The following is a 14,011-nucleotide window of genomic DNA, read 5'->3' on the forward strand; positions in this document are numbered from 1 at the left end:
GAGTTGCGTCCTTTGGGAACATGAGAAACCTATGACTGTGGGTCGAATCCCGGTTCGCCATGATTATGTTTCTAGGTTTGTCAGCACCATACCCGTGATCGTGGGTTTCATCGAAGTGGTAAACGTCTAAGACCTGCATCACTTCGGGCTTTCCGGCTTTCCTCCCGCATTAAGCTGACACGCCGCGATATGTCTGGAATACTGTTAAAAGTGGCGTCAAACCCACCTCACTCCCTCACTTAAGTACTAATGAAGCGGCGCTAACTCCAACTCACTCACTACTCCGTGTTTCAGGGATGCTGTCCTATTCGCACTGACCAACAGCGGTACCAGCTTCTTCGCTGGCTTCATCGTGTTCACCATCCTGGGCTACATGGCGAAGACCCAGGGCCGGTCCATACAAGATGTAGCCGAATCAGGTAAGCAGACGACAAGCGAGATCTTGTTTTCTATTCAAATGATTTCAATGATCTGAGGATATAGGTTTTCATGTCAGTTGTTCCGATTGCTGCATTCGCCCCTTTCCGTAAACTACAAGAAGACGGATTGTCCCGGAATAACACGAGTTGGTCACGAATGAGCATGCTGGGGAAATGGTGACACATGACATTCGGTCCACTCGGCTTATTCCGTTACCTACGCGCTACCTCGGGCAGCAAAGGAGTAGTGATATTGTTTTATTGTTTCAAATATAATTTGCTAAAACAGCTTTTGAACATATAAATCGTGCAATAATACACAACTGTCAATGGGTATCTTAGACATCCATTCTTTGAATGTCAATAAATATGGGGTTTCTTCGGCACATATTTTCAGTTTTCAAATTTCTTGTGTTGCAAATTCATTTCTTACCCCAGTCTTCATTGAGCCAATTTATATTCACACAAAATTACCTAGCCACTGATTCCTGTTTACAAACGGTTGCAGGAATAAGTGATGGTTAAATAGACATAATCAAATTTGAAAACAGTTCTTTCAATTTACAAAAAACATATAAAACTCGGTATACTTTCTTACCCCTAAGTTGAAATCGTCATACCCTAAGCCTCTATAACCATAGTCGTCTCGTATAATACACTAGCTGATTGACCATACACCCTTTTCACCTTATGCCTGCTGTATAACAGTCATCATAGCAATATTCTATGTATTTTTATGATTATCAATTTTTGATATTTCCACGGAAATATTACACTTTTTTTTATTTCAATGTTTAATATTTAGTCTTTGAAAGGCATTTAGAAGTGATACACATAAGGAAGAGAATTTATGGATGTCAACTTCTTTATTATGAAGAACACAACGTTTCGGAGTATATGCTTACTCCTTCATCAGGGCATTCTCTTCCTTATGTTTAATATTTACACAAATTTCCACTTTCTGTATATATGGTTATAGAAAACGGGGCGTAAGTTGGAAAATCAATTTGACCTTGTAATGGCAATAACATATATTTAACCACCAGCATATAGTTAATACACAACGACTGATCTTGATAAAACTATATCATTAATAGAAATTATCGAAATTATACCGAACAACAGTATGTAAAGGTCACGTGTAGCCCCAAATTGTGTTATATGATAGTGATGCAAACTAGTGAATGTACGTTATGGATCATACGTAATGCTTACCGAGATGGATTGTGGTTAGCGGTGTGGGCACATCAGTCCTCCAACAGTTACCTCCCTTGGTCAGTGTTCCCTCATTGCTCTTCTTTCGGCATCGCATCCTTGCGGGTTAAACATCAGAGCGGCATAATACTAGATTCACTATGCATGTTAAATATGAATATGATCATGGAGTCAGTGCTCCATAACCCCTGCATGTACAACATATACCACTAAAACAATGTAAAAGAACACCCGATTTTTTTCATATGACTGACTGTATAGATTAATCAGGAAAAAATAGGGCGTTCTTTAACTTTTATATGCATGTCTAGGCTTAAACATTGTTATACAGTGTAAATATGTCAACAGAGGCCATTAACAACGGTTTTTTATGTTGAGTTTTTATTTGCGTTCTATGTGGTTTTCCAGCACCATTTAACAAGAATGAATTGTTATGGGTCAGGGGAGGCAACTCGATATACGATGTTTCCAGGCCTTTACAGAGTATCAATATTTCAGCACCACTGTACACAATTGTTTGATTAGCATTCCTTAGAAGTTGACAGACGACAAAGTAGTTGAAATAAAATATTATGGACAACTTTTTTATACTGTAATAGCGACGTTTCCATGGTCTGTTATCCGGTCAAAAAATACAAAGTTGAAAAAGAGTAAAAAAGTACGTAATCGTAATCAAATGTAACTAAAAAAAGAATGAATGTTACAAATAAAGGTCATTATTTACATCAAAATACAAAAGGATACCAATAAATTATTTGCGAGGACAATACGTCATATGTAAAGCAAAAACAATGTGTGGTGAAGAATGTCTGTGCATACGAATCTGCCAAAGGACAACGTTGACAATAATGAACACCAGATGGCGCTGCAATTTTTAAAACATCCGTAGTTTCATCGGCATGTTCCACCGTGTAAATGATAAATGCATGCTGAAGTGCTGTGTGTGTATTCTATCTATACATGTTGTGTTAACTGTCACCGAAAAGGCAGCACGTTTTGAAAAATAGTACACCCTATATATGTAATCCTGTCGAGATGTTTTACAAATTGCAGCGCCATCTGGCGTTCTTTACTGTCAACGTTGTCCTTTAGCACTTTATTGTTTCGTGCAAATTTTTCTTTCTTGACATATGACGTCTTTTGTTTGCGAATTGTTCTTTGGTATCGTTTTGTGTTTTTATTCAATATTTGTATTAAAACAATGAGCTTTATTTGTAACATTCATTCTATATTGGGAACATTTGAATATGTATGCGTACTTTTATCCCTATTTCAACTTTGTACGTTTTCACAGAATGGCCGCCCATACGTTTCGGTATAGGTCCTGACACCGTTATCAAGCAAGACTCGATATTACAGTATAATGCATACGTTTCGTCGCTACTAGAGTTTAAAGATCCGTATACCGTTGTCAAGTAAATCGTGCGTAACAACGGTATAACTATATATATATACCGAAACTTCGCTATGACAGTTCGATAATGTTTTGTCTGCTTTGTCAGAACGTTTTGTTTTTGTGCAGTTTTTAAACATGTAAAGTGATATGAATGTACTCGAGTATTTATAAATGCGTTTCTAAATATTTTCAGCTATTTTGACATAATAATGTATATTTTAATCCCCATCCTATATGATTGTCAGGTCCTGGTCTGGCTTTCATCGCCTACCCTAAGGCTGTGGCTCAGATGCCTGCGGCTCCTGTGTGGTCTATCCTGTTCTTCCTCATGATCATCCTGCTCGGTCTCGACAGCCAGGTATGTGTCCACCATCCTTTTTGGCTCTTATGTTATAAGCAACATTCCGATAATAATAATAATAATAATAATAATAATAATAATAATAATAATAATGATAATAATAATAATAAAAATAATAATAATAATAATAATAGCGTGGATTTTTGTTTTTACTTCCATCCATAAGCATGCTCAAAGTGTTTACAGCATTACCTCGGTCTTTTGGATCAGTGTGGGTTCATTTTTCACTCTCAGCTCCCTGGGAAATGTACAACCCAAGCTGGTTAGTGAGGCGCTGGAAGGGTTAGTCACATCTCATCCTACCGGGTACCCACATACTGATGTGCGAACAGAGGCATATTTCGAACTAATCCACTTGCCAAAGGAGACATCACATGTGCTATATGTGCTTCTATATGAGACAGGACTGAAGCCCAAGTAACTCTGAGTCATATTTTGTTTCTGGAGGTGTGATTGTGTTCTGTTTGTTTCTGTTTCTAGTTCGTGGGCGTTGAGGGTGTGATCACGGCGGTGGTCGACCAGTATCCCAAATACCTCAGAAAAGGGTACCGCAAAGAGATTTTCATCGGCATAGTGTGTTTCCTCTCCTTTCTTATTGGTCTCTCTATGGTCACAAACGTAAGTAAAATGTTTCTATGTCTATCAACATGCCCCACCTTAGATTATGTGAGAACCAATCCTCGAGAAGACTCATCCCATACTATAACCCGACCTTACACATCCCCATCCAGTGGTAGAACCCTTTCCCACACAGCCCTGTCCCATGTTGGAACCCATCCCATCACGTCCCCATCCAATGTTAAAACCCATCCCATCACGTCCCCATCCCATGTTAAAACCCATCCCCCATACAGCACCATCCCATGTTAAAACCCATCCCCACACAACCCCATCCAATGTTAAAACCCATCCCCAATACAGCACCATCCCATGTTAAAACTCATCCCCACACAGCACCATCCCATGTTAAAACTCATCCCCACACAGCACCATCCAATGTTAAAACCCATCCCCATACAGCACCATCCCATGTTAAAACTCATCCCCACACAGCACCATCCCATGTTAAAACTCATCCCCCATACAGCCCCATCCAATGTTAAAACCCATCCCCATACAGCACCATCCCATGTTAAAACTCATCCCCCATACAGCCCCATCCAATGTTAAAACCCATCCCCACACAGCACCATCCAATGTTAAAACTCATCCCCACACAGCACCATCCCATGTTAAAACCCATCCCCACACAGCACCATCCAATGTTAAAACTCATCCCCACACAGCACCATCCCATGTTAAAACTCATCCCCACACAGCACCATCCCATGTTAAAACTCATCCCCACACAGCACCATCCCATGTTAAAACTCATCCCCCATACAGCACCATCCAATGTTAAAACTCATCCCCATACAGATTCACCCCATGTTAAAACTCATCCCCACACAACCCTAAGCAATGTTTAAACCCATCCCCATACAGACTCACCCCATGTTGAAAACCATCCCCCACACAACCCCATCCAATGCTAAAACCCATCCCATGAGTTCGCATCTTACGCCATTTGGAACAAGGTGAAAAGTGACCCTTTGTCGTGAATGTTTCAGGGAGGGATGTACGTGTTCCAGCTCTTCGACTATTACTCAGGTAGTCGTATCATCCTGCTGGTAGCTTTCTTCGAGCTAATCGCCATCGGATATATCTACGGTGAGTAGCAAGAACGTACAGAGATCCACTCCAACTATTGGAGCGAGTGAATTTGACGTCACATTTAACAGTATATCACTTATGCCACGATGTGTCAGCTTGATGTAGGAGGAATGCAGGTCTCAGAATTTTACTGGCAAGCTTGAGCATCCGTGAAGATCCGGGTTAGATTAAACCTTCAGCAACCCATGCTTGCCGTAAGAGGCGACTAACGGGATCGGGTGGTCAGGCGCGCTGACTTGGTGGATGCACGTCATCGTATCTCAGTTGCGTGAATCGATGCTCAGTATATGAATCAATGAATTGTCTGGCCCATATTGGATTATTAACAGACCTCCGTCTTATAGCTGGAACATTGCTGAGTGCGGCGTAATACAACAAACAAATAACCAACAAATCTGGAAAGAACCTCTGAGACAGCGGGAATCAGAACCCACGATAATACGTTTCTCGTCTGCTCGAGGGAAGCAACGTTGTACATATTGCAGCGTCTGGGCCACCCATGTTTCCACTCGCTGACAAGGAGGTAAGGAAAGTTAATACTTGTACATTGTAAACCTTCACTTACTCTATCACCTGATGTTGGCAGGCGTCAATCGCTTCCTGGCTAACATTGAGATGATGCTTGGCTGGAACATCCTCCCCTTCATGAAGGTCTGCTGGCTGGTCTTCTCGCCCATCTTCTGCATTGTGAGTCCTCAGATTACAATGTTCAATACACTGCTCAATGTTTGTTCAATGCTATGTTCAAAACTATGCTCAATGCTGTGTTCACTACCATGCTCAATGTTTGTTCAATTCAGTATGTTCAATACTCTGCCGAGCGTCAAGTTCAATACACTGCTCAATGTTCGTACAATTCAATAATATGTTCAATACTCTGCTCAGCGTCAAGTTCAATACCCTGCTATATGGTTTGTCAATGTTATGCTCAGCATTAGGTTCAATACTATGCTCAATGCTATACTATGTTCAGTTCTATGCTCTATACTATGATCCGTGTTTGTTCAATTCTATGTACAGTGCTATGTAGAGACTATGCTCAATTCTATCTTCCACTATGTGCGCAATGCTATGCTCAACTCGATGCAATTGTTAATACTTCGTTCAGGGCCACTATAGAAAACATGCTCCCATACTAAAACCAATGCCGTTATGAATACTATAATAAACCCAGTGTTCAAGAATATATGCTCAGTACTAAGCCAGGCACTATGTTTAATACCCTGATTTATCCTATTTTGCGAAAATATGTTCAACAACGTGTTCAACAGCATGTCTAAGATTTTACCTTATTCAAGCCTGGCTCAGTAATCTTTATTTAATTGTGGAGGGAAACCTCGGGACGTTTCTAATAAGTGAGTTGGGTTTAACACCGATTTGAACACTACTCCAATTTCGCTCACGGTGTGTCAGCTTAAGGTGTGAGGAAAGCCCAAAGAGATTCATGTTTCAGACGTATACCACTTCGGCGAAACCAACGAGCCAGTTCGTTTGCTAACAAACCTAGAAACATAATCCGGGCGAACTGGGATTCGAACCCACAATCATAGGTTTCTGGTGTGACCAAGGGAAGCAACGCCGCTCAGCGACTTAAAGCGCCTTAGACGACTGCCCCCACCCCATTTTTGACAATGCTTATTTGAACCATGTCGTGTTGCAGTCCATCTTCGTGATGAGTGCTATCAACTACTCGGAGCTGACATACGAGAGGCCTTCGGGGGAGTACGTCTACCCCAACTGGGCGGTGGCCATCGGCTGGACAATGGCGTGTCTCTCAATCGTCTGGGTGCCCATCATTGCTGTCTACAAGTACATCAAGTGCCGCGTACGTTATAGAGCTTTAAATGTTCAGAGTCCTGTACAATACATAATTTCTACATGTTAAGGGTACATTGAATGCAGGGCGTTTACTGTAGACAAGTACCTGGTATCACTGACACCCCTGACTCAACAGATGAGTGAGTGAGTAGGGTTTAACGCCGCTTTTAACAGTATTCCAGTTATATCGCGGCGTGTCAGCTTAATGTGGGAGGTAAGCCCGAAGTGATGCAGGTCTCAGGCGTTTACCACTTCGATGAAACCCACGAGCACGGGTATGGTGCTGACAAACCTAGAAACATAATCGGGGCGACCCGGGATTCGATCCCACAATCATAGGTTTCCGGCGTGCCCAAGAGACGCAAATCTGCACAGCAATTTGAGGCGCCTTAGACGACTGGGCCACCCGTGCCCCCTTCAACAGATGACGTGCAGGGACTTCAGTCAACATCGTTTATATTTCAGACGTAAGGCGTTGTTCATTCAGGGCAACTAAACATCGGTACAATGCATTGTTTTAAGTTTGATCACAGCTTGATGTAACCTATGCAAAACTTTAAAACTTGTGGCACAGTGTCAGGTAAACAGTCACCGCATTAAGAACAGGTCTCACAATATTTTTTTCACAGGACTTGAGGGTGTTGTTACGTCCGACGGGTTTGAAGCAGCATCAGATGCGGCCTTGCGACTACGGCCACTTGACCTACGACGATGTCGTGAAACAGCGGCAAGGACTGCCCGTTAACATACCTCAGTACGTGGCCCCGGCGACAAACATGGACTCGCCCCCACCCGCGTACGTGAACCCGGGTTACGAGAAGGAAAAGGAGTCCTACTTCACTCAATTATAAATAACCCTTTTTGACATTTCTGGATATAGTTTATGTTTTAATGTTTCTAAGATGTTGCTCAACCGTAGTGTAAGTTTGTTCTTCATTTATTTTGTGGAATCCATGTTTTGTGTTTTATAAATGTGAAGCCTTTTTTTTACAACTATTTTATGTTAATTCAGCCAAAGTAACCTAGTGTCTCATAATGTATGTGGCAATATTTTTTACTCTCAGTATAACCTTCCCTGGTTCAAATGAGGTGTGTATACGAAGTTCCCTTATCAGCATTTGTTGACTATTTAAAATACCAGTAACGGGAATATTTTACATTTGAGAATACCCTTTCAACTTTATTTATATTCATGAGTTGTAAAATGTAATAGAGTATTTAAATATATTTGAAATTGTTTATTTTAACTGGAACTGAATTATTCTCCAATGTTTTGCCTTCAATCCAAGTCAAACTAAAATTGCACTTCAAAAAACAGTTGTGAGAATTCGTAAAAATGTTAATGTATGATTAAACGTTGGTTGGTTTCAAATAATAGATGGGGAATCTTTTCACCAAAATACTCAAAGAATATCAATGCTCCCATGATTAATCATCGTCAGGACTGATGTCAGAAAATATGTGTTGTCGATACACGATAGATAACGATGGTACAAACCTCATAACGCTTGGTGAAATGTGTGGTAACGGCAGGTAAAATCAAAGTGTCAAAAACATATGAACTATTGACAGAACTATATTTTGGGCTCTCATTTGTTGCGAACCATTTTCACCGATCTCTGTTCAAATCGGTCGCCACTAACCCTTTAAAAAACATCACAGTGTTGCACGAATCAACTAAATTCGCTACTTATCCATATAGCCAAGTTGTCATAGAATTTCTTTATGTAGGCTTTAGACGAGTTAACCTGTATCAAGGGTTTGTGCGTTGATGTAGTGTTTGATTGTTTCACGTGTTTGACGGGAACATTATTCGAGCTGATTACTCCATCCGTTCTAATGAGTCGTCGCGTTATTGGAAAATAATATGAATAAAAAGATAGCTGTACGAGTTGTACTGTTTAAAATGCAACAGATCTGAACAATTATACACCTGGGAAATGGTTAAGCATCGCTTCCTGTATATTTCTATGTGAGTGAGTGAGTGAGTATGGTTTTACGCAGCAATATTCCAGCAATATCACGGCGGGGGACACCAGAAATGGGCTTCTCACATTGTACCCATTTCGGGAATCGAACCCGGGTCCTTGGCGTGACGAGCCAACGCTTTAACCACGAGGCTACCCGACCATGTAAAATAGCCATTTATGAAAATCGTATCCTGTAATAATGTTAGATCGAAAACGTTTGTTCTTGTTTTCAAAGGGACACATTTGTATTGACAAACAGATAACCAAAATCGATTATTCAATTACATGATTTGCATCTGTACAATGAAAGAATGATTTTAACTACTCCTTATTTCCACGGCTCCTTCCCATCATATGGTATGACCCCATGTGACCATCTGAAGAAACGTACAGTGTTATGTACCAACTTGTCAGCAGGTATTGGTTGTAACTTTTCCATGTATATATAACATCTACAGTGACCTAAATAGGTAAGTACAAACATATTATAATATTACGCATAATGACACGGATATAAGTGAAATATTTTCAGTAATTCTTACTGAGCATCATGACAATTGGTCCATTTTTTTCATTGAATGCAAAGATGCCCATTGCAACGTGACGTCATTGTCACAAATAATTGAAGAATACATCATCCATTGTTCGTGACGTCATGATAATATATGCGACGTCGTTTCAAGAATAGAATAATTGAGCTGAAGTCGACATTTGTGATCAGAAAACCCAATTTTCTAATTGTCTCAGAAAAAGACAATGGGTTATTCAAAGAATAACCAACGGGGAACAAGGAATTGGGGTCTTCTGTCCATCACGCATGAATACACGTTGAAAGTCCCTCGCTAATTTTACATGGGCCAGACACTCCTAATTTCTCAATGCTCATAGGTTGTGTTTTAAGTAATACCCATGCCCAAATTACTTATTCTTGTATGCTGCGATTAATCATTACTCTTTGTACTAACTTTACTACAATTACTCAGATTTTAGATGGCAAAGCAATGACTTAATGATAGTCAGTAGATTACAGCCTTTATTGTGTTATTAGAACAGTTTTTTTAATTTTGTATAGCCCATGCAAATTATATTGAGAACATATTTGTATTTACATCTACATCATAATCTGAAATATGAATAAAGAATTTTATATTTTTCATTCTTGTTTTGTGGTTTAGTTAATTATGTAGCCACAACAGTGTATATATGTGTAATTAACTCTACCCGTGTGCAACACGAAGACATCATAAAAAAAATATTCAGTAAAGTTGGAGAACACTTGTCTTTCTCAGCAAAAAAACACTTCAGTTCTGTCAACACATTTGATTTTTCAACTTTTTACACTACTGTACACCGCTTTGTATAACTTCCTCATTTATAACATCTATGTAAACATTTTGGGAAAGATATTTAGGCAAGATTGAGTGAGTGAGTGAGTATGGTTTTACGCCGCTTTTAACAATATCCCAGCAATATCACGGCGGGGGACACCAGAAATGGGCTTCACACATTGAACCCATGTCGGGAATCGAACCCGGGTCTTCGGCGTCACGGGCAAACGCTTTAACCACTAGGCTACCCTACCCCGCCCATTTAGGCAAGAAGTAGGCACCCCAGGGACACCAATTGTGCCCCCCCCCCCCCCCCCCCCCCCCCCCCCCAGCGTCTTTCTCATAACGTTCAGGTATAACCATGATCTGATATCGTTTAATAACAATCAAACAGCCAACCCCTTTCACCGATTTACAGAAACGTATGATTGTGGGTTCGAATCCCGGTTCGCCCCGATTATGTTTCTTGGTTTGTCAGCACCACCATACCCGTGATCGTGGGTTTCACCGAAGTGGTAAACGTCTGGAACCTGCATCACTTCGGGCTTTCCTCCCACATTAAGCTGACACGCCGTGATATAACTGGAATACTGTTAACAGCGGCGTTAAACCCAACTCACTTACAACTCCTTCACTCGTTGGTCGTGGGTTCGAATCAATACATTCATCACTACTCTGGACATTCATGGCTTTAAACAACTTCGCTCACTTGCTCGAATTGTGGCTGTCATGTCTTAGGCGATGTTTTCTTTAATGAGACAGCGAGGATCAAAGTACCTCAGTGACTAACGTTTTCATTAATATTAACAAGTTTACCTGACTATGTCAACGAATCAACTACGTCAACTTCAAATTTACACTCACAAATGTACTGCAGTACTTATATGATTAATTGATAATCATGAAAGAGCTAATTGAAATCTGTTTCGATACTTAAGTCTCGCACCGCATCACCAAGTAGGGATAACATGAACTTGACAACATTGGTTATGAACAAAGCATCCAACTCGGTTTCTTGCGACTTTCTGAATTATTGATAGATTTTTAATGGACATTAAACAGACTAGAACAAGGCGACTCAAGTACAATTGTAGCGAATTCCCAGTCAAACCTAATTAGGAACACATACGGACATTGTTGGACAGATGTTAAGTGTAGAATTCGGTAGGAGATGGTAAACTATTTGAAAGCATCAGTGTTTGAAACTTGTGGGCTGGCTTTAGTGGTTTACCAGTAGATATCAAGTATGCTGACTGGCATCACTGGCATTCATTCATCCATTTAGTTTCTTTATTAAAAATATTTTGATCATCTATCTATACAAGTGAACGGGAAACTTAATATTGTGGGTAATTCGTAAACCTACCATGATATGTCAGCTGCTGTGTCTGACGTGTCAAGAGGACAATACAAGCAGCTGTGAAAAAAACTTATTACAATACAAATGTTCATTTAAAAGTTTTCATTTGACAGTTTTCGACCCACTTTTCACAAACAATTCGCAACAAGAAAGTCCAACATTTCACGTGTCCACTTCAGTTTCATATTTTGACCAGCCATTGAAACCATTGCCTCAGGACAAAACATGGATACAAGGTCAAAAACTTCGGCTTGTGGGTTTAACATTTGGCGATGCAGTGTCAATCCTGACTCAATAGTGAATTTACAGGGCCCAAAGCCATTTGGCCTTCTGTATTTAAGATGGCATCGTCGCGCGGCAACGGGATATTTTGGTGGCTTTAAAAATGGTTAGTCATTAGGACAACATGACCAGTGTTAATTCAAACGTCGGTTCTTTTTGTAAAAGCAGTGAATATATTTTCATGACGGTGGTACATGTGCCATATGCACATTCAAATCTTTGCAACATATAATACATATATTTCTATAATCTCTGATCCCTAAACATTAACTTGCATCACAATCCCATAAGAATGATAAAATTGTAATATCTATTTAATGTTTCATCTGTAACAGGTCAGGCGGTGAATTACCCATCAAACACAGACACACCAAACATCTCAGCCTCTGAATCCGTTGCTGCAATGGCATCCACAGTGACATCTGCAGCACCTGTTTTTGTTTCAACAATGACTTTAACTAAAACTACACCATATCCTGGAATCACTTCCTTACCAGTGAACACTCACGGGACTGGCTATACCATGAACTCAACACCTTTGACAAATCCTCCAACTGCTTCTCTTCCCTCCTCCGCTCCTGCTACAGCATCCGCATACCCTGTCACAACACCCACGATCACTACTGCATCATCTACATTCACATACTCCACGGCTACAATTACGAGGGAAACGACAATTGAGCTGGACCACAATGGACAACCAGAAAGATCCGTTAGAAATGCACATGCTTCTGTAAATCGAAAGGTCGCCTGGATGTGTTTTCAGTCAAATGGTCACAGGCGCCCTACTCAAAATGACAACAGATACCCTAGTCAAAATGGCCACAGGTACTATAGTCAAAATGGCCCCAGACACCCTAGTCAAAATATCCACAGGTGCTCTATTCAAAATGGCCACAGGCACTTTAGTCAAAATGGCCTCAGACACCCTAGTCAAAATATCCACAGGTGCTCTAGTCAAAATGTCCACAGGTGCTATAGTCAAAATGTCCACAGGTGCTCTAGTCAAAATATCCTCAGACGCTATGGTCAAAATGGCCTCAGACGCTCTAGTCAAAATGGCCTCAGACGCTCTAGTCAAAATAGCCTCAGACGCTCTTGTCAAAATGGCCTCAGACGCTCTAGTCAAAATGGCCTCAGGTGCTCTATTCAAAATGGCCTCAGACGCTCTAGTCAAAATGGCCACAGGCGCCCTAGTCAAAATGGCCTCAGGTGCTCTAGTCAAAATGGCCTCAGACGCTCTGGTCAAAATGGCCACAGGCGCCCTAGTCAAAATGGCCACAGGCGCCCTAGTCAAAATGGCCTCAGGTGCTCTAGTCAAAATGGCCACAGGCGCCTTAGTCAAAATGTCCACAGGTGCGGCCGGGCAGCCTAATGGTTAAAGCGTTCGCACATCACGCTGAAGACCCGGGTTCGATTCCCGACATGGGTATAATGTGTGAAGCCCATTTCTGGTGTCCCCAGCCGTGATATTGCTGGATTATTGCTTAAAAGCGGCGTAAAACCATACTGTGAGTTGACCAATTAAACATCCACCACACGCTATGTTATCGTGAAGCCAATCACTCGGCGACAGCTCTTTGGATCTCGCTAGGCTGTACACTATCGTATGTTTAGAGATAGACTCTTAAAGTAATGATAAATAATGGGAGTAGTTTCTATTTGAAAATGGAAGCCACATGTACACATGATCCGTTATGAAGCGCCACCCGCTTGGTCGGATATGCGCCACATTAACAAATGACTGGTGTGATTCATTGTTGTAACAACAAAACAGAGCAGTTAACTAACAAACAGCACGCCTCGCACGACAAACACAAATGCTGAAGCAATCGGTGCCGATTTATTGGCGTTATGCACAGAAATCTCACAACGTCTGTTTGTAAACATTGGGATCCCCTGCCAGTCCTGATTCACTGCCTGTGTCAGTTCATTAGGGTGTTGAACTGGTGGGTCCCAGCTACCACTCGGGGGCCAAGACAATCCCAAAGGTCCCCAGTGTACTTCAGATCAGTGTTTGTCATTGTGTTTCGGAATTTGATTTTGAATCAGTTCGTCTTTTTTTAATGCTATCGTGTCCATACTTTGCATGTTGTAAAAATGTGTAAGTATTTATTACACGCACAAGCATAGTACTGATCCTGGATCA

At 41.0% G+C, this 14,011-nt stretch overlaps 1 protein-coding gene across 1 annotated transcript in view; it reads left to right on the top strand.

Moving 5' to 3' along the window:
- The window catches only part of LOC139450780 (sodium- and chloride-dependent GABA transporter 2-like), a 34,994-nt gene extending 25,148 nt beyond the window's left edge, over nucleotides 1-9,846 (top strand). The window contains exons 7-13 of the mRNA XM_071232612.1: nucleotides 295-419; nucleotides 3,276-3,388; nucleotides 3,872-4,009; nucleotides 5,002-5,101; nucleotides 5,691-5,791; nucleotides 6,765-6,929; nucleotides 7,552-9,846. Coding sequence (XP_071088713.1) covers nucleotides 295-419; nucleotides 3,276-3,388; nucleotides 3,872-4,009; nucleotides 5,002-5,101; nucleotides 5,691-5,791; nucleotides 6,765-6,929; nucleotides 7,552-7,773 — 964 coding nt within the window. The 3' untranslated portion in view covers nucleotides 7,774-9,846. The remainder of the gene's footprint in view (nucleotides 1-294; nucleotides 420-3,275; nucleotides 3,389-3,871; nucleotides 4,010-5,001; nucleotides 5,102-5,690; nucleotides 5,792-6,764; nucleotides 6,930-7,551) is intronic.
- The last annotated feature ends 4,165 nt before the right edge of the window (nucleotides 9,847-14,011 follow it).

This window comes from Haliotis cracherodii, unplaced genomic scaffold (genome assembly GCF_022045235.1).
Source record: "Haliotis cracherodii isolate W230 unplaced genomic scaffold, xgHalCrac1.p SCAF_8, whole genome shotgun sequence".
Taxonomy (NCBI): Eukaryota; Metazoa; Mollusca; class Gastropoda; order Lepetellida; family Haliotidae; genus Haliotis; species Haliotis cracherodii.